We start from the raw sequence: 22,776 nt of genomic DNA, 5'->3' as shown, positions 1-22,776 counted from the left end.
TCTCCTGTAAACATGACAGGCTTTCTACTATTGAACCAAAGTAATCATTCGAATTGCTTTATCGTTTTAAAGAATTTATGTTTACCAGTGAGAACTGTATGTTGTTGATGTCATAAGAAGTTAGAAACATTGAGAGAATGTGAAATAATTCTTTTTTAGGACAAATAAATCTTGAAGCAGATAATCTACAAATAATAGTTGTAAATATTGGTTTAAAACACACTTTTAATAGTAAAACTCAAAGGTTGCTTCCTAAAAACAATTATTTCACGGTTCTTGAATTTTCTAAATTCTTAAGATGTCAATAATAATTTCAAACTTTCACACAGGGCCAGTGATGTTGGGAGAGAAGATAAGTCAATTACATCAATTCCAGCACTCAATTGGTCCTTATTTTATCGACCCGACCCTGAAAGGAACTCAGGCTGTAAAGATAGACGAAATGCTGTTCAATATTTTGCCCTGGCGTGCCAACAATTCTGTCAGCTCTCTGCTTTAATAATAATAATAATAACAATCCTTTCCACTAAAGGCACAAGGCCCGAAATTTTGGGGGAGGGGACTAGTTGATTACATTAACTCAAGTGTTTCACTGGTAATTAATTTATCAGCCCTGAAAGGATGAAAGGCATAGTAAACATCAGTGGAATTTGAACTCAGAGTGTAGAGATGGACAAAATGCTGCTAAGCATTTTGCCTAGCATGCTAACAATTCTGCCAGCTCACTGCCTTAATAATAATAATAATAATAATAATGATAATAATAATAATGAAAATAATAATGTTTCGATATAGCTTATTTTCAATTATTTAACTATCTAACAATCTATATATCCCTATTTAAACGCTAATTGATATATAGCTTTTTTCTTTCTTTTTTATTATAGCAAACAAAAATTATCTTTCACATATGAAAAATCAAGAAAAAAAAAAATAATAAACATAAATGACATAAAATTGAACCATATAAGCTCACCACATAAAAAGAAAAAATGCCACATAAAATATAAAAAAAGAGCATGAGAAAGAAAACCACAACTTTGACAGACCCCAACTTTGAAGTGAATTTGTGTCAATCCGCATGCCCCTCTGAAATATAGCAAAAAAAAAAAAAAAAAAAGATACTTACATCAATTTTATCATTCATTGGGGGTTGAACCTGGTTATGGTCATTAGCACCTTCATGTTGCCGATTAAAAATTTCCTGTTTTTGTAAAGCCAAGTTGTTAGCCTCAGCATCTTTGTCGTGATCAAGGTCTGCACCATGATGTAAATTATCTCCAAAGGCTGGTTGTGCTGTAAATATGTAATATAATTATGTCTAATAACAATGAAAACAAAACAAAAGCTACATATCTAGAAAGCTAATACAAATAGTATTGTGACATTTGAAAAGGATACACAGACATATTTATGCATATATATAAACTAGAAGTATCGCCCGGCGTTGCTCAGGTTTGTTTTCTTTTCAACCCTTTAGAACTGGAATTTTTGAAAAGTAAAAATTTTGCATTATGTAGTTTGTTATTCTCTTTAAGTGAACATTTTCCTGGTTGAAATACACCGAAAAATAGTGACACAGCAGTCAAAAAATCGTAAAAAAATAGGGATCTTCATAGAAAAAAAGCACCTTTTTGATGTAAATAATTTTTGGTCTTAACATGGTCTGATTTGAATTTTATCTTCTACGGAATGAAGAGCAAGCCTTCTTCTATCATACTTTCAATTTTGGTCAACTTGCACTGCAGGGTCTCGGAGGAGATAGTGTTAGTTGAAAGCTACCAAACCTGCCACACACAGACAACTTCAGCTTTATATATATAGATAATTAATATAGGGGGCAGTGTGCAATGTTTTACGAAAAAGGAAAACTATAATTCTCATTAAGTATAACTAAGGTGCTAGAAACACAACATTGCTAGAAATAAGAGCTAAAGCATTAATGTTGCGGGCAAAGCACATAATTGTATACATACTAACAGGGACTGTAATCGCCCGGAAGCAGCAGTTGAGCTATCCTCATACTGATCGGTCAGTTTCAGCTTTTTGCAGTAGCCTTTTCAGTGGGGTCGGGTTTAACTTGGCTGACTCTGGACAAAAATCACTGCCAGTATCTATGTTTACACAACAGAAATCTGTGGATGATTTAGTAAATCATAAATTGAGCCAATCCCAGTGAGGAGGCTACAACAAAAAGCTGAGACTGACCAACAGGTATGGGGATATCTCAACCGCTGCTTTCAGGCGATTATGGTCCCTGTTAGTATGTATGTATATAATTAAGTGTTTTGACCACAGCATTAGAGCATTTTAGCTCTTATTTCTAGCTATATATATATATATATATATATATATATATGCATGGTTTCGGGTTCAGTCCCACTGCGTGGCACTTTGGGTAGGTGTCTTCCGCTATAGCCCCGAGCCGACCGGAGCTATGTGATTGAATTTGGTAGGTGGAAGTTACTGACGTGTGTGTATGTGTGCGTATAGCTGCTCAGTGCCTCTCCGAAAGAGAGAGAGGGATATATATATATATATATATATATATATATATATATAATATTAATTAGAGACAAAACCACTATTATGCAAATCAAACAAAGAAAGACTTAATCCAATACATAAAAAATTTGATATAAATAAAATATAATTAATTATATTTAATTTATATTAAATTATATAAAATTTTTTATGTATTGGATTAAGTTTTTCTTTGTTTGATTTGCATAATAGTGGTTTTGTCTCTAATTAATATTATATTATTATTATATTATATTTTACTATAAAATTGGATTCAATCCTAAATCTGATTTTTCCCTGTAAATTTGGATTTATTCCCTAATATTTATTATTATTATATATATATATATACATACTAGCAGCTAAGCCCGGTTTCACCCAGTTGGTTTGGATGATGTGGCTGTTAAACCTGCTCTGTGTAAGCATTCGACTTGTTTGGGCATGCTTACGTTAAAAAACAATTTTAGAATGACTTTTTTCTGCCAAAAGGCTAAAAGTAACTGATCAAAAAAAAAAACAACAACCAAGATTCAACTAAATCAAAAAATAAACCCAAATATTAAGCGAACAAAGATGAACCATCCCACTTCCATTACACATGTACACATAAACACATTTATATACCCCTCTTTACATACACACACATATATTCACACAGAGTTGAAACGCTGTCTGATTTATTTTTTTCAGCATACAATTTTCATCATCCCACTACCAAGTATGACATCAACCCTTCCTTACTTATTCATCTATCACACCTTCCTTTCTCATTCATAAACACAAGAGTATTATTATAGTAGATTATCTTGGTAACCATGGGAGCTATGAAAAAATACAAAGCCCAGCATCAGCACCAGATCATTCTACACAGATGTGTAATTTTTCGTGCACTTCCACCCAGCCATTTCACCTTGAATCCCAAGACAAGAAAGAATCTCCCATGTCACATTTATACGTATAGATATATATATTGTGTTTTTGAGTATCACAATAAATTTACCTTTCATGATGTCTTTACAATAAGTATGATACACAGTTAGCTATTTTAATCTAATACTACTTCTATTGCATATTCTATTCTTTTACTTGCTTCAGTCATTTGACTGCGGCCTTGCTGGAGCACTGCCTTTAGTCGAACAAATCAGCCCCAGAACTTGTAAGCCTAGTACTTATTCTATCAGTCTCTTTTGCCGAACTGCTTAGTTACGGGAACATGAACACACCAGCATTGGTTGTTAAGTGATGATGGGAGAACAAACACAGACACACAAACACACACACATATATATACATATGATGGGCTTCTTTCAGTTTCCGTCCACCAAATCCATTCACAAGGCTTTGGTCAGCCTGAGGTGTGTGTGTGGTGTGTGTATAGAATTAGGGGAGGTAACCCATGTAAACAATTTGGAAAGGTTGAAAAAATCTGTTGTTATTTCATCCCTAATCAATGCTGATAAAGCAAACTTAGGATCAAAACTATTCCAGCCAAGACCTTCCCAATGATTATTTTTCTTCAATCATAGCATATTTAGAACTATATTATTCAATGCATCCTTCCCTTTTAAAAATGGTAAGAAAAGATTTGAGGGAAACAGGCTATTATTTCTAACAGTCTTCCTCACTGGTTTGAGGAGAGTCTCAATGTTTTGAGATGATGTAGAAGACTAACATTTCGGATAAAATCACTTTTATTGTAATAGATATGAAAAGAGTGTTGGGAGCTTGTATCACTCACGTATGTATCTTTTACTTATTATTTGTTTCAGCCACTGGGCTATGGCCATGATGGGGCACCTCCTTGAAGAAATTAATCTAACAAATTAACCCCAACACTTATTTTCCAGTCTGGTACTTATTTTTTGAGTATTTTTGTCAAACTGCTCAATTACAGGGATGTGAATAAACCAACACCTGCTGTCAAGCAGTGGTGGGGGACAAACACTAAGACACACACACTTACTCAACTACAACAAGAACTTGCATGCCCCTCAGTCCCTCCTTTCATACTTTGACTCCTCATCTCCTCATAAAATTCCATCCCCTTGTGTTTTGTTGTCGTGTGAACTGCACGGTGATCTCACTAGTGCTGACCTAGCACTCACTGTAAAGTGGTAACGGTTGGTGTTAGAAAAGGCATCAGGCACCAGCACTCACACCAATGCTTTTTACATAGCACATAATTATGCTATAAACAAATTCAATTTTCAGACACTCACATCACCAAAATGTTGGATGCATTTCCTCAAGGGTGCTTGATGAAATGCCTTATAATTTTGAACCACAGTCATATGAGGAATGAAGAAGAACATGAGCACAAAGACTCTAAGACAGTGATGAAATGAAATGAAATTTTGCAACTGGTTAAGACCAGTAGCAGCCAGATCAACAGTATGCAAAAGAAGCATTGAGATGAATACTAATAAGAGAAAGAAACAGACGTATGTGCATCGAGAGGAGGGCATAGGTCAGATAGTATTGAAACATTTTGAAGAACCTCACACTGTCTACAGACAATGAGAAAATGAAGAACATGCAAAAAACATTGGAGAAGAACTTCTGCTTGATGTGCTAACATCACAGCCAGTTTTAGCTTTGCAGCATTTATATTGTTACTCTCTTTACTCTTTTACTTGTTTCAGTCATTTGACTGCGGCCATGCTGGAGCACCGCCTTTTAGTCGAGCAAATCGACCCCAGGACTTATTCTTTGTAAGCCTAGTACTTATTCTATCGGTCTCTTTTGCCGAACCGCCAAGTAACGGGGACGTAAACATACCAGCATCGGTTGTCAAGCGTTGTTGGGGGGATAAACACAGACACAAACACACATACATATATATATATATATATATATATATACGACAGGCTTCTTTCAGTTTCCGTCTACCAAATCCACTCACAAGGCTTTGGTCGGTCCGAGGCTATAGTAGAAGACACTAGGCCTGAATCTTTCTTTAGTTCAATGATAACTGTTTCATTAATTCTTTCAGGCACGCACGCACACACACACATGCATGCACGCACAGAGAGAGTGAGAGAGAGAGAGAGAGAGAGAGAGAGAGAGAGAGAGAGAGAGAGAGAGAGAGAGAGAGAGAGAGAGAGAGAGAGAGAGAGAAGAGAGAGAGTAAAATGAAACAAATTTCAATCACCTGGTTGAATTTGTAAGTTTTGTTCATTCTGAAGACCAACTGGTTGTTTGGGAATAACGTCTTGATGGTCAATATCATTTCTTTCATGTGGCTACAAAAAACAAAATTACAAAAAATAAAAAAAATAAAAAACAGACTGTAAGTAATGCAATTAAATGTAAATGCTTTTTAAAATGTTCTTTTAGAATACTACATACCATATTTTCTGGCATACAAGTTGAATTTTCCAAAATTTACACACAAAAATGGTAGGACAGTGTATACACCAAAATGACTTTAGATGACTAAAAATTCCATGTGAAATGCAGCAGGATTTGGAAAGATAGTGACAATGTGTGAATATTCACACTACATGTTTACACTATATACTACAGTGATTCGAAAGCCAGAAAATATAGTGCATGTTTGTATATGAGTGTGTATATATATATATATATATATATATAAATCCTTAAATCCTTAAAAATGTTTTAGCCCGAAGGCCGCGGCAATGCTGGGGCACCACCGCTGATATATATATATATATCAGCAAAATTTAGATTCAGATGAATATGGTACTTAAGTTAAAGGCACCAGAATTTTGTATGGTATTATCCATATAAATCAAATGGGGTGATTATAATCAAAATAAGCAACAAGTATATCCGAAGTAGAGTAGTACAATTGCTTCATGCTACTTCATTTTATTAAACACTTACAGTGTTTAATAAAATGAAGTAGCATGAAACAATTGTACTACTCTACCTAGGATATACTTGTTGCTTATTTGGATATATACAAATATATATATAAATATAACTGGCACTCTGCCAGTTACAACGACGAGTGTCCCAACTGATATGATCAATGGAACAGCTTGCTCGTGAAATTAATGTGCAAGTGGCTGAGTATTCCACAGACACATATAGTCCTCAAGGAGATTCATGATGACACAGAGTGCAACATGGCTGGCCCTTTTTAAATACAGGCACTACTCATTTTTGCCAGCTGAGTGGACTGGAGCAATGTGAAATAAAGTGTCTTGCTCAAGGACACAACATGTCACCCGGAATTGAACTTATGACCTTATGATTGTGAGCTGAATACCCTAACCACTAAGTCATGCGCCTTCACTTTATATAAGGGTGAAGGTAGAAACCCCCTTCAGTCATGAATGACCATGGGATTGCACCAAGAAAGTTGCCCTCCTAGGCACAAGTCCGGGCAAGGTTGTTTATGGAAGACCGGCAATCGCCCATGCATACCAGCCTCCCTCTATCCACACACCAACGATATTATCCAAAGGAAAAGCAAAGGATGATACATCTTGGCACCAGTGACATGGCAATTCATTACTGGAGCAATGTGGAATAAAGTGTCTTGCTCAAGAACACAACACAGCCTGGTCTAGGAATCGAACTCATAACCACATTATTGTGAGCCTGGTGATCTAACCACTGAGCAATGTGCTTTCACTCACTTTATATATATATATATATATTTGTGCTGCTCATGCATGCATGGAAGATGGATGTTAAATGATGGTGATGATCACACACATACACACACATTGTAGTCTCTTGAATCTAATTCTGTAATTTTTTGCTGAGCAATTATTCCAGCTCTGGGACCATCAAATCACGTGATTACGACATCATTTTGGTCATCTTCTGTGATGCATACTCATCTGACCAAAATGAGGTCAGAAATCACATGATTTGGTGATTTCAGAGCTAGAATAGTGGAGATTTCTCTCCCCACTTGCAATATATATTAAGTGTGAAGAACACTGAATAACCAGCTGGAGTAGGTGTCCTCCTGGGGTTAGAAGAGCAGTATCGTCTGTTCTTATAGAACACCCATGTTTAGGTGGCGATAAACATTATCAGTATAAATATTGCTTTTGTCTCTAATAGAGATTTTCTTAACGAACTATATATATATATCCACTCAGCCAGCATAGGTATGCTGGTAACAACATACTGAGACTTTGTCCTTGTCAGTAGAGAAACAGCAATGGTTAGGTGGAAATATGTTAAAACGCTAAAAAAATTTTTTTTCTTATATTGGCTTTCAATTAAAATTCTAATAAAGTTATTGATTATAATGGTCTCATTACAATGACCACAAAGGTAGGATATAAAATAAGAAAATTTTCATGATAAACATGAGACATGTAGGAAAGGTGTGAAAAATATTCAACCCACATTCAGTAGATGAAAATAAAATGAACACAAATTTTATGATACAAAAAAGAAAAAAAAAGAGAAAGAAAGAAAGAACAAAATCCTCATATGTTACCCATCAGAATTCATTGAAACTATAACAATATTACAGGTAGTTGAAACTGTGTAATTATATATACAGTCTTGTTGAAAGTCTATGTGTATCGCTTGTAACACCATATATTTAATTATTGAAATGTAGAAATAACCTTAACATATTTTTAGTGTCATACATATGACAACAGCCTTTTGTGTATGTATTAATTGTACTCATACTAAATTAAATCCTGCCTTTCAATCCAGATGTGACTAAATACCTGATTTTTCACCAGAATGACTTTTAAAATTTCTGCCTCTTGCCCATTCTTTGAGCTTATGAACTTCTATAGTATTGTAATGTGAGCTAGCATTTTTTTAATTTTAGCCAGAAGACAAACAGTACTCACAGCCCTTCACAGAGCCTCTGAGACAAGTGCGAAGGAGGGAGGAAGGGTGCCCTCAAACCAGAGACCTGACTTGAATGCTAGCAACAAAATGGGTAATACTTACTAAAGGCAAGTAGCTCTAGGAAGGTTGCCATGTCCTTTGCAAGACAAAATAGTCTTCTCTATGTTGTCACTGTATGTTCACCAACCACTAAACATAATATTCGCTGGGTGTGAATATTGTCATGGCACCAGCACTAGAGAGGTATGCCATGTTCTCAGCAAGGCTAAAAGCATTCTGTCAACCTTATATTGTGTCTGTTTGTTCATCAACTACCTTGCAAAGTGCATCCAGTGTATTTTATCAGGGCACCACCGCTAGGAAGATTGCCATCTCTTCATTAAGTGTAAAGAGTGCTTTTTGTTTGAGTTTTCTCAGTACTTTCAAGGCATCCCTGATTATATAGCTTTTAGAAGTGAATGTGTGTGGGGCTGAAATACTTAACATGCATACTCTCTCTTTTTACTCTTTTACTTGTTTCAGTCATTTGGCTGTGGCCATGCTGGAGCACCACCTTTAGTCGAGCAAATCAACCCCAGGACTTATTCTTTGTAAGCCTAGTACTTATTCTATCGGTCTCTTTTGTCGAACCGCTAAGTTATGGGGACGTAAACACACCAGCATCGGTTGTCAAGCGATGTTGGGAGGACAAACACATACACACACATACATATATATACATATATACGACGGGCTTCTTTCAGTTTCCGTCTACCAAATCCACTCACAAGGCTTTGGTCGGCTCGAGGCTATAGTAGAAGGCACTTGCCCAAGGTGCCACGTAGTGGGACTGAACCCGGAACCATGTGGTCCGTAAGCAAGCTACTTACCACACAGCCACTCCTACGCATATGTAGTTTCTGAGAAAGTACATAATTTTGCTTCATAATTAAAAAAAAAAAGAATCAAAATAATTAACATACCTGTTCCAAATGGTTCGGGTTGAGTTTATTTTCGAAAGCATTAAGTTTGTCCATGCCAACATTTTGATGGTTGTTTAGGGCATTTCCGGGCAGGCCTAAATGACTGTTAGCACCAGCGCCATCGACACCCAGGCCACCAGCACCAGCACCTGCACCGGCACCATCGCCACCTGCACCAATGCCTCTGACTTCAATACCGCCTGCACCAGCACCAGCAGCTCCACCAACACCAGCACCAGCACCACCAACACCAGCACCACCAGCAGCAGCACCAACTCCGGCTCCTCCACCAATGCCAGCACTTTTCTGCTTTATTAGAAAAAGTGAAGAGAAAAAACAGAAAAATGAAAATTGAAAACAAAACACATAGATTTATAGTAGTTGTCAATGTTAATGTTTGACTCTAGGTCCAAAAGGGGTAAATCGATTACATCATCCCCCAGTATTTAACTGGTACAATATCTATAAAAATTATATTTTCTCCAGAAGACACAGGGCTTGACATTTTGGGTGAAGGGGTTAGTTAGCTTCATTGACCCCAGTTTTTGAGTGGTACTTATTTTATCCACTCTGATAAAAAACTGGAAATGATAAAAGAATAGAGACTACTAAAAGGCAAAATTGCAAGGACGTGTGGGCAATGAGAGAGTAACTGTTGATCCCAGTACTTGTAGGGACACTCAGAGCACTAACACCCAGGTTCGAGAAATATGTTGTAGAAACTGGAATTGAGATGAGGGCAGAGCAGGCCCAAAAATCTGCTCTACTTGGGACAGCTAGGATTTTGAGATTGTTTCATGGGTGTTGAGTGTCTTCCACCTCTGGAAACATGGGTGTTTCATTTATCAACCTTAAACGAATCTTTTTCAGGGACCTTTTGAGTGGGATGGGCTACTTGACCTGAAGAAAATTCTAACTGGCATTCCACCTCCTGCAAGGTCATGTGCTCTTTATCTTGATATAAGGTCACCATGTCATGTACATATGATTGTGACGCATGTGCATAGTTGTAACCTTATCAGACGAATAGTCATGATAGATATATTGGGTTTTGTATATTTATACCCCACTGTCACTCTGATGGCATGCATTGCTCTCTCACTCAATAATATAATAATAATAATAACAATAACAACAACAATAATAATACAAAGTAAGCAATAGTGTTTTTCTTTTAAAATATTGGGTAATCTCATAAACAATGCAGTTTTTTTATACTTCTTTTAATTTTCAAAATTAAGATAAACAGAGTTCTTTTTTAATTTAAAATATACTCTCCTTCATTTTCTAGAATGCTCCTTTATCTATCAGATAGACTCTCTTACAAAATTCACTTGTCCATAATGAAAAATACTCCTCCAGTATTATTCTGACCTTGTCTACAAAATTCATATTCTTTCTGTCCAAATGATTTTGAAGACAGTCGAATAAATGATAATCAGATAAGACAATGTTTGACAAATATGATGGGTGGGGCATCGTTTCCCATTCAAACCACCCCAGTCTTTGGAATGTCATCCTCTCGGTATGTAGCATTATCCTGATGGAAGAACCAAAGATGGTCATTTTTCTTCTAGCGCTGACTTGAATGACTGATTGAATGACCAAATCCAATCTTCTCAGCTAGTTCCTCAACAGTTGCAATGAGATTTTGTTCCACTAGGATGTCTTTCATTAAGCTCTACAGATCTTCCAGGATGAGGCTCGTCTTCTAGGCTGTAGTTTCTGGAACCACTGTTGACACTGGCTTATGCTTATTATCCGAACCCCATATACTGCATTAATATTCCTCACACTTTCTGTTATGTTGTTACCTTTATTGAACTCATAAAAGCAAGATATGCCGAATAAGCTCCTTTGTCACTTCCATTATAGCTTTGAAAAAATAACTTAAAATTGGACTGCACTCTTCAAAACTTGCACTAAGAATAAGTAGAAGGTAAAATTACTACCTGCTTTTATAGCAAGTTGATGCAGGTAGTTTATCCTGTCTCCCTCCAACTTTTAGTTTATTTGAAAAAAAAAATGCATTATTTATGGGATGACCCAATATATTTAATGTTAAATATTAGAAAGCCTTGCTGTGAGACAAATAAGAATGTAAACACACTCCTTCTCTGCTTCTCATAATCCTCCTGATTTATGCTGTGTTGTATATAAGATACTTCATATTTTATTAATGATAAGCTGTCAAAAGCACAAATAAAGAAGTGTAATAGTGGTGGTGGTGATGGTGGTGGGTGTACCACTTTTTTTGAGGGCAGCACTTCTGGGTCTGCTGTATAAAACTGTATAGCTTTGTATTGAAATAAAAGTGATTTTAATGTACCCCTTCCTGTGAAGTGGGGAAGATAACAAACTTAAGGATTGCCCCAGGCAGCGCATACTCTAGCTACACCACTGCACAAATATGCAAATTAAGCTACTAACTATGGTTGATAACCAAGTTTATGACTACTCTACATGACAGCTGAATATTCTCTGTTATTGATCGGAGAACAAAACCCGGTATATTTTCTCTGAAGAGCAGCCAACAAATTGTGAAGCAGTCTGTCAAGAGATTCCCCTCTCTTTTTTGCTGCAAAGCAAAGTATAGAAAGAATGTGTTTACTTGGTTATTTTTTTTCAGAGCTAAGCTTTCTAATACCAAATTTATTCCCATCATTTTGATTTATGTAGTGTTGGGCTGCCAGTACCACCTGACTGGCCCTCATGCCAGTGGCACGTAAAAGCACCCACTATACTCTCGGAGTGGTTGGTGTTAGGAAGGGCATCCAGCTGTGGAAACTCTGCCAGATCAGATTGGAGCCTGATCAGTGAAATTTGGACAAAGTCTAGTATGAGAGTAGGGGTTATGCAACAAAATCAAGTGTGTGAGGAGAGGCTGTATAACAAAGTCAGCTATTTGAGGAGGCGTTATACAATAAAGTCAGGTATATTTCTGTCTGAAATTTTGCAATGAGGTATTATCATTATACATATATATATATATATGGATTAGTGTCCTCTTATTGGTGTTATAGTGTAAGTGTTTCAACCATTCAGCCTGCTGAATTTGAAACTGAATCCTTTATTCAATGAAATCAACCTATCACGATGGACTGAATGCAAAGTTCCGAGAACTGCACTTGAGTGTTTTTTAAAATGATCAGAAAGTACAATGGAGGAAACACTGTGACTAACAAACAAGTCGAAAAAAACAAACTAGTATGAATACGTCAGTATGTGATAATGTTAAGTATAGTTAAAAGGTCTCAAAGTTAAGTAGATGTTGCTGAAAGCAGGGTTGCTGGCTCATTTAAGAGTTATAGTCTACACATCAGTGATTTGTGATTCACTGTGATTACAGTCAGTAGATCAATACTATGGGTCTCACCATGGCAAAAATATGCAATACTGAATGGCCTGGTCTATCACCATCATCTTCATATAATGACCATATTCCATGCTGGCATGAGCTGGATGGTTTGCCAGAATTTGATGGCTTTCAGGGCTGTGTCATGTTTAAGTGTCTACTTTGGTATAGTTTTTTATGACTGGATGCCCTTACTAACATCAACCACCATATAGAGTACTGGGTGCAAATTTTTTGTGCCACCAGCACTGGTTGAAGTCATGTAGTTTTGCAAGACTACACACACCAAGGGAGCAACTTTATCTTAGGAGACATGGGGAGAAAAAGATGGGTAGAAATATGAGAAAAGGGACCAGTGCAGAACAGGTTTTTCTTCACACATTAGAAGAGGGAATGGGAGCAATGGAGTACAGCTGAAGAACAATGGAGTGATGAATAGATGACTCTGAGTACTGAGCAGCAGAATAGCTATAAATAGCTAACATGTAATATGGAAGGAAATGTAGCTTCGATGGGCTTAATGTGTTATCCACCTGGTCCTTGGGTGCCTTTTGCAATATTTGGGCAATGCTTTCAATCGAGGCTAACACAATAACTTGATGTGCTGTTCTATATTGTAGTCATCTATGGGTTGCAGTTTGTTCTTGTGTCCCTCCTGATCAACCACCTGCAACCATCAATGTCAGATACAACACTCTGTGCATATATAAGGGTGCGCATGCACACAGAAACACATACACACAATGAGACTCTGTGGTGCAAGTCGACCAAAATAAAAATAAATAAATGCACACTTTTAAAGCCTAGCCAGGCTCATGGGCCCGGTTTCAATGGCGCATGTGTTCCCCAGCTGGACAGGACGCCAGTCCATTGCAGCGTTACTCATTTTTGCCAGCTGAGTGGACTGGAGCAACATGAAATGAAGTGTTTTGCTCAAGAACACAACACGTTGCTCGGTCCAGGAATCGAAACCACAATCTTACGATCATGAGTTCAACACCCTAACCACTGAGCCACGTGCCTCCACGCTCTTCAGCTTCTAAGACATAAAAAAGAAATTCAGAACAATTTCTCCCTAAATATTAAGAAAAATACTTCCCACATGTCTGTATGCATGCACACACACATATGGCTGTGTGGGTAAGATATTAGCTTTGCAACCATGTGGTTTCAAGTCTAGTCCAACTAGCAGAATCTTGGACAAGTGTCTTCTATGTTAGCCATTGGTCATCTATGCCTTGTGAGCGAGTCTGGCAAATGAAAATTATAATGGCCCTCATTGTGTGTATGTGTTTCTGTGTGCATGCGCACCCTTATATATGCACAGATGTATTTAAATATTGATATTTCACTTGTCAACATCTTAACAAAACACTGCTGATGTTTACTCTCCATACTGACATAGCAAATAACTTCTGGAATACAGAAGACCCCTTACATGAAAAAAACAGGTGAGGATTAGTGACAGGAAGAGCATCTTGCCATAAAATTTTGCTTTAAAAATTAATTCCAATCTAGGCCATGTGAGCATAAAAACAAATAAAAACAGCAGATTAAACAAATAAACAAATGATATACAATAGACTTTCATAAACTTTCTGTCTACCAAATTTTACTGGAAAGATATTGGTCAAACTGTGACCATGATAGATAACAACTGCTTAAGATGGTATATACTGTGACTGAACCTGTAGCTATTATATAGTTATGAAATGAAGTTTCAAATCACAAGGCTATGCTTGTGACCACTGTCATCTCTCTATATAAAGCTGAAGTTGTCTGTGTATGGCAGGTTTGGTAGCCTTCAACTTGCACTATCTCCTTCGAGACCCTGCGGTGCAAGTCGACCAAAATTGAGAGTATGATAGAAGAAGGCTTGCTCTTCCTTCTGTAGAAGATAAAATTCAAATCGGACCATGTTAAGACCAAAAATTATTTACAACAAAAAGGTGTTTTTTTTCAATGGGAATCCCTATTTTTTACGATTTTTTGACTGCTGTGTCACCATTTTTCGGTGTATTTCAACCAGAAAAATGTTCACTTAAAGAGAATAACAAGCTACATAATGTAAAATTTTTACTTTTCAAAAATTTCAATTCTAAAGAGTCGAAACAAACCCGAGCAACGCCGGACGATACTGCTAGTAATTTCTAAAGTTGAAATGTATTAGATACGATGAGAGAAAAATATCTAATAAAATGTTGAATAAATGAACGGAAAAATATTAGAAAGTGAAAATAAATAGAAAGTTGCAAAAAGAAAAAAAACGTTACAAGGAAACATTTTGAAAAGTGACAAGTTCTGTCTTGTCAATCCAGCTATGAATCCCAGAATGCATTTCTGTGTGTTTGGACAACTTCAAAAGTAACTAAAATAACTCAACAGTTCTCTCACTTTCTCTCTCTCTGGTGGCAGTGGATTGGTTAGTAGCAGCAGTTTGGCATACATGTCAAAACTGCAAAGTTTATGTTATGATGCGATGCAAAGAAGCAGACAGCGGGGACAAAAGGCCAAGGCAACATACCACCCCCACCACCCTTCCCGCTTCCCCAACTGCCAATGAAAAAAAATAATAATAATATAAATCCTTTCTTCTTCATAAGAAAGAAAGAAAATAGAGGATGGGAGTAGGATCTTATTTTTCTGACCAAGCTATTTAACAATTTAAAATTCTCCTTAATCATATTTCCAACCATTTTTATATTGATATTTTACTGATATTAATATTGTTATATTTCGGAATGGTCATTTTGCCAGTTTAGCCAATAAAAACACACGCACTATATATTTGGTGTTATTTTGCTTCAGTGTTATTTATTTTTTACATCTTATTTCGGCCAGAGTTCTTTGTAAAAAATAAATAACACTGAAGCAAAATAACACCAAATATATAGTGCGTGTGTTTTTATTGGCTAAACTGGCAAAATGACCATTCCGAAATATAACAATATCTGTTTTAACACACGACTTCACATAAAAAATCTTGCACAATAAATATATAAACGTACTTACTGATATTAAGTTATAGTAATAGTAGTAGTAGTAGCAATAGTAAATTGTGTAGATGTATGATCAGAGATAATTTCAATAGAGACAGACTGGTTGTTTTGTAGATATCGTGCATTCAAGAGTACTGGAGGTGGGATACTGAGGCAAGACTTGAAGGAGGAGGGATCCAATTCAAGAGAAACAGAGTCAAGAACTGTGGAGAAAAGTCGTCAATGGCCTATGCTCCATAGAGAATATTCTTTTATTCTTTTACTTGGTTCAAGTATTTGTCAGCAGCCATGCTGGAGCACCACCTTATAGGGTTTTAGTTGAACAAATTGACCCAGGAGTTATTCTTTGTAAGCCTGGTACTTATTGTATTGGTCTCTTTTGCCGAACTGCAGGTTATGGGGATGCAAACATACCAACATCAGTTGTCAATCCATGGTGGGGCATGACAACACACACACAAATATAAATACATATCTATATAGATATATATACAATGGATTTCTTTCAGTCTTCTGAATCTACTCACAAGACTTTGGTCAACCTTAGGCTATAGTAGAATCTTGCTTGTGTGCTAATTGTGAAGTCAGACTTATATACACGGGAAACTATTAGCCTGATAAAATATATCTTATCAAGGTGACATGCAATGGAACTGAACCCGGAACCATGTAGTTGGGAAGCAAGCTTCTTATTTTTTTATTGCCCACAAGGGGCTAAACATAGAGGGGACAAACAAGGAGAGACAAGGGGATTAAGTCAATTACATCAACCCCAGTGTGTAATTGGTACTAAATTTATCGACCTGAAAGGATGAAAGGCAAAGTTGACCTCGGCAGAATTTGAACTCAGAACGTAGCGGCAGACGAAATACTGCTAAGCATTTCGCCTGGCGTACTAACGTTTCTGCCAGCTTACCACACAGCCATACCTGTGCCTATAGGGCTTAAAAGAACGAAAAAATAACAAAAAGAAAAAGAAAATTCTATCCAATTCTTTAAAGATAGACACTCCACTTCCTGACCTTCCATGTGTCTTTATTAGAAATTATTAAATTTCTTGCATATTGATGAATTTTGTTTGCGTGCTAATTGTGAAGTCTGTATCTGAGTGTATGCATGCATGCCCTGCTTAAAGGTAACAGTGGTGGGGAGGAAGAGAAGCAAAAGGTTTGAATGCAGTTAGATGGGGATGGGCATATAGATTCAAGAGCAAAGGTGAATAAAGTAACAGTAATAAAGGAGTGCAATGGTTAGTAGTGGTGGTGGTGGTGGTGGGGTTTTTGTAAGTGTGGAGCACTATTTGTAGAATTGAGAAAGAAAATTGATAAAATATTTAATGAGGAAAAAATAGGTCGAAATGGAGACTGGTAAATGAGAAAAAAGAAGAAAGTGTGTGGGAGAGAGAGAGAGAGAGAGAGAGAGAGAGAGAAAGCAATGGAGTGAGAAAATCAAGAAGGAGAAAATAAGGGAGAAAGAGAAAGAGAGTGTGTGTGTATGTGAAAGAGAGAGAGAGAGAGAGGAGACAGACAGAGAAGCCAAAGAAAAAATGTGTGTAAAGATGAAAAAGAAAGAGGAAAAGAAAGGTAGAAGAAAAAATAAAAGGAAAACATAAAATCTGAGAAATTTATCGAGAGAGAGAGAAAGAGAGAGGGGGGGAGACAGAGACAAGGAAACCTAAGAAAAAATGTGTGTAAAGATGGAAAAGCAAGGTAGAAGGAAAAGGGAAAACAAAATTTAACAGAAATTTTAATGAGAGAGAGAGAGTGAGAGAGAGAGAGAGAGACAGACAGAGAGACAGAAAGTGAGAGAGGGAGAAGTGGTGTTATTAAAGAATAAAGATATTAGTATGTGACTTGGGAAGTTTTAATACGATGAAAAGCGAATAGCAAAAAAAAAAAAGAGCCTGAAGATATATATATATATCATAGTTTAAATTCATCACAGAAATATACCAATATATTTAGAAAAAAAAATGGCACTCTGGTTTTGGCAGCAATTAAATAGTTTGCTAAAAAAAGTAATGAACAAACAAGAAGATAAGGAGGTTAAAAAAAAAGGGAAAAAAAGAATAAAAGGAATAAAAACGAGAGTTTGCTTCAATGAAATGAAACAGAGAACAAGCAAGCTGTAGAAATAGAAGCTGATGAAGACCATGTTAGGAAGCTAGCCATAGCCAAATTTTTCTAGGTAGAGACATTGACACGAACATGATTACAAAAAGAATGCAATAGCGGAGGAAGAAGTGTCAAGAAGAGGAGGAAGAGGAAATGTAGATGGAAGACATAGCAAAAAAGAAAAAAGAAAATTGATAGAGGAATTTGAGGAAAACCCCATTGGAGTTTAAAGAATAGCTGCAAAATAATGATAAGGAGAAGAGATTATGAAAGCCATGCATGCGAGCTAGCCATACCGAGATATTCTAGTGATAGATATTGACATGAACAAGAGAATAAGATCATGATGCGATGAACGGTTGTCAGAGTAAGAAGAAGAGAAGAAGAATTGGACGAAGATGACGAGTAGGAGGTTAAAAATTGATGAATAAAAGACGGGGGTAGGGAAAGAGTTTGAGGAAAATTGAAGCTTTAAGAATACCATGTTTAAAGCCTTTGCTATGCTGAGGTATTTTCTCAGCATATCTGAAGTTCTTGTTTCACGGTTCAACGAGAGCTGACAAATGTAGAATTGTATGTGTTACAATAAAGAAAAAAAAAAAGAAAAAAGAAAACACAAAACAAAAGTAAAAAAGAAAAGGAAAAGGAAAAAAAAAGAAAAGAGAAGCACAAAAGGAAGCAAGCAAGAAACTAATTAATAATAAAAAAACAGTAATGAATAAATGAAATTAAAGAAAACAATAGATAAACTTTGTATGTAATCACTCCTGCAGAAGTTGTGTAATAAATTAACATTGCAGCAGGTTGGTCCTATTTGTCAAGTACAACGAATCAGGCCAAATGGATTTTACGGTAACGATAATTAAACACCAATTACATAATCACATGATCTCACTTAGATCTATAGCAGAAACAAAACCAGATGCTGAGACATTCATCACTCAAAGACATTCTGCAAGTGAAATAAAGGGACCTCAAGGGACCCATGAAATTACAGAAAACTTTATCTTCATGCAATTTATCTAAGAGCAAGCCAGCTTTACTGAACTGTCCTTCTCTATGCCTTATCTGAAAAAAGGAACTGAGCTAGGTATTGAGCCCTTATGAAAAGAAGTCCTGCCAATTGTACAGTGTTGGTGCAGTTTACAGCATTGAAATCTGCTGCCCTATAGATGAGCCAGTAAGACACTCCTTTACATGGTAAGTCACTCTTTTAGAAATAGTAACCAAATCTTTCTCAAACCACACTCAAAATAAGAGACACACAGGACAAGATGATAGAGTCCTAGAGACACATTGGATAATATATATCTATTTCTTTACTACCCACAAGGGGCTAAACACAGAGGGGGACAAACAAGGATAGACAAACGGATTAAGTCGATTACATTGACCCCAGTGCATAACTGGTACTTAATTTATCGACCCCGAAAGGATGAAAGGCAAAGTCGACCTCGGTGGAGTTTGAACCCAGAACGTAGCAGCAGACGAAATACGGCTATGCATTTCGCCTGGCGTGCTAACGTTTCTGCCAGCTCGCCGCCCTTGGATAATATATAATCCTAGAGACACTACAGCTAAAATTGGGGGGAAAAAATAAACAAAAAACAAGAATAAAAAAGCCAAAAGTTGGGATGTCTTGGGTTACAGGAATATTTGATAGATTTCACCACAGGCGAAACAACAAACTAGCATATAGAAGCTATTTATAGTTAAGTAGAGAGATGTTACACGACTTTGAAATGCATATATCGTAGTCCAAATAGGAAGATATGAACCATCAACTGCTTGACTGGGAATTCAATATCCAATGAATTCAATTATCTGTAGTTATCTTTTCCCTGAAAGCTAAAGTACAAATTTTGCAAGACCAGGCTGCACTACCCTCAATCAGAATCAGTCTATAACTGATCTCTAACCTTTTAGCATTCAGAATACTCTGTCAAATCTTATGCTTATTTATTCACATGTTTTAAACTAATCATGTATTATCTCATAACTTTGAGATTTCGATGAGGTGATAGTTAATTTTTTTAGAATAACATTGCAGGAAAGGTATGAAAGACTGGATCTGGATGGTTTGAACATAAAACAGGTAGATGAAAGGGCAGTATGCATGACCTCTTACCTTTTCATAGTCTCTGAAGACTGACAGGAGAAAAGGAAGAAGTTATCTTGCAACTGGAAACTCAGCCTGAATGCTTGCAACACACTCAACTCCACTAGAGGCACCCAAGGACCAGGTGGAAGTGAGCTAAACTAGGAAAGAGATTCACTCTTATACCCCAAGAACTCAAAATGCGTAAACCTGGAACAAATACTACAAATTTTATTTGACATTCTAACAATTTCACCACTACAGTACCTTGGACTGATATTTTATTTTATTGACCCTGAAAGGCAAAGCTAGCATTGGCAGGGCTAGAACTCAGAACACCAAGAACTGAACAAATACCAGAAAACACTTTATCCTCTGCTTTAACACCTCAGCCAATTCACCACCTTAAGTGAAATTTATGCTGGATGAATAGGAGATTGTGTGATGTTTATGCCTTTCTCAGGAACCTTAACAATATAAGTAAAATGAAATAGCTACTAGTGTGGATCAAAGCCAAGTTATGGACTTGACTATTTATTGTATTACAACAATCACCACAATTAAGACTAAAGAATTAATTAAGAACCAACAATTAGGAAGAACTGGATAAACAAAAGATCCAAATTTAGAAAAATAATATATATATAAATGTATCAGACAGATGACCAATTTTTACTTGAATGAGTATGAAAAAAGGGTACAAAACTATGACAGATAATATTTTGAAAGATACACAAGGCTGGTTTGTTGATAAAATGAAGGATGATAAATATAAATCAAGAATTTGTTTATATTCATTATATTCACAGACTTGCAAGATCCTTAGGAATTTTACATCTTATAAATGACCCTGTTTCTATTTTGCTGCATAAATCTATACATCTTCATTATTTTTCTCTGCTGGTTACTACAGATTATTATTTGGTCATTGCCTAATTATTACTAGTTATTCACTGCTTATTTCTATTATTGCTTAGTAATTGATTAGGTATCCCTAGCTATTGCTTGGTTATTGCTGATTATTGCTTGGTCACTGCTTGGTTATTGCTAGTTAGTGTTTGGTCCACTTTCTTACAAAATCCTTTCAAATGAAGTCTCCATTTGACAGTCAAGATTTTGTGAAGACATCTGCAGTTGAAGGCAGAGTCAGCTGACGGTACCAACACCAAGTTTTTAGCAGATATTGTTTCTTGGTTTACTCATTTTATTTTTCTAACCAAACTAGCCTGAGTGGAATAGTTATTTTTGCCCAGTAAACCGCAGTAAGTATTGATAGGTGTCAGATGGTTATCATAATGGAGTATGCCACTAACTAGCAGCAATATAACTTTTGTACCAAGCGATGCATTATAAAATGACAGCATCATGGCTCCAGGCTAAAACTAATACATCTTTATGTCTTTATTTCACTGAATCTAGTCTCTGCAGAGAAATACTGAGCAGTGGAAAACAAAAATTATGTCAAACAAAACACACAAACAGAAAATTTAAAAAGGAAAAATAAAAAAAGATAATTCTCAAATTTTCAGATTCATCCAACTCTAAAACAACAAATTCCACAAATTCTTTAAATATTCACTGGGAGAAGAAATGAAAAAAATACTTCCCTAATGTTCATAAATAAATAATTTGAATGAAATAAATGTCAAGGGTTAAACTTTACTATTCTGATTCAGGTCAGATTTATGTTGTAGTTATTTACTTAAGGAACCAATGTTTATAGGACTTTTCAAGATCAGATGAGAACCATGTTTTTAACATGATATGGCCATAGTGTGACAAATACGAGGAAGATGAGGATGATAATGATGATGGTGATGCTTGCAATAGTTGCTTATTTAAGCAATCACTGCTAGGATCATTCCCACCATATCTGATAAGAAAGTGCACACAAAACATTTTATTATATATCAGTCGATAAAACAGATCACATAAAAAAAAAATACTGAATTTGTAAAGCATTTGAAATTTATGAGTAATATGATAAGCAATATGTAAATAGACGTAAGAGGAAATCAAGTGAACAAACATATCGAATTTAAAACAACTAATGGAGGCACATATCAGTTTAGAGCAATTGTAAATAAAGATAATTTAATATGATGTGATAAAATATTTTATATTTTTAGGACATTCATAAAAGCGATTAGTAAAAACAGTCAAAGTGGTTTTAGTTTTAGTTTTATGTTTCAAGAGCATTCCCAAAACGAGTATATAGTGGTTGTATTTCCACAATACCAGTCTTTGAACTTACAAAGTCTTTGAAAACAATGCTGTTTGTTAGCTAAATTGCATCATTAGTTTAAGACAATGTCCACAAGGCAGGCAGACAGATACCTTAAGATATTAGAACATGAGGCATGCTGGAAAACATTGACAAAATGGATTAAAAGATTGGGAGCTATGAGAGCTGTATGTCTTATCAATAGCCATACATAACATGGTCCCAATATTAGGGTACATACTACCCATTTCTCAGTTGGTCATATAGTAGTTAACCCTTTCAATACTAACCTGCCTCAGACTGTTCCTGATTCTAGGATACAAACTTCTTGTCTTAAAGTGACCTCGATTAAAATTTCCATTAAAATTTCATGTTAATTTACACCAAATACCAGTTTCATAATGGCAAAAGTTAATTTGGTAAATTCTTCATTATTTTCAAAATAACTTGAAACAAAAGCAGTGAATTTCAGTAGAAATATGGTAACAAAAGGATTGACTTATCTGACTGTCACCTTAAAATCTGGTGACAATGTTATGAGGCAAAAAGAGAGCAGTCAACTATCATGCTAGATTTAGCAACCAAACAACCTTCAAAATACAGCCTACTTTTTAAGAAAATACAAAATAGAAACTCAATACATTTGATAATATAATCCTAGAGACATGAGACTCTCTTTTGTCTCTTTTACTTGTTTCA

The 22,776-nt window shown here is 35.9% G+C and overlaps 1 protein-coding gene across 10 annotated transcripts in view; it reads right to left on the bottom strand.

Annotated features, from left to right (window-relative positions):
- The window catches only part of LOC115218121 (keratin, type II cytoskeletal 1), a 220,083-nt gene that overhangs the window by 73,422 nt on the left and 123,885 nt on the right, over positions 1–22,776 (bottom strand). For 4 of the 10 annotated variants that reach the window (XR_003882216.2, XM_029787908.2, XM_029787915.2 and 1 more), the window contains 4 exons: positions 18,237–18,311; positions 9,288–9,596; positions 5,675–5,765; positions 1,130–1,296 (listed from right to left, as the gene is read on the bottom strand). Coding sequence is in view for 9 of the 10 variants with exons in the window: in XM_029787908.2 (XP_029643768.1) it covers positions 1,130–1,296; positions 5,675–5,765; positions 9,288–9,596; positions 18,237–18,311 (642 nt within the window). In the remaining variant the exon portion in view is untranslated. The remainder of the gene's footprint in view (positions 1–1,129; positions 1,297–5,674; positions 5,766–9,287; positions 9,597–18,236; positions 18,312–22,776) is intronic. The other 6 variants (XM_029787910.2, XM_029787912.2, XM_029787913.2 and 3 more) reach the window with 3 other exon arrangements.

The sequence above is a fragment of the Octopus sinensis genome, linkage group LG12 (assembly GCF_006345805.1).
Source record: "Octopus sinensis linkage group LG12, ASM634580v1, whole genome shotgun sequence".
Lineage (NCBI taxonomy): Eukaryota > Metazoa > Mollusca > Cephalopoda > Octopoda > Octopodidae > Octopus > Octopus sinensis.
Note: the sequence above shows the minus strand (reverse complement) of the source record. Positions and strands in the feature narration are given on the sequence as shown.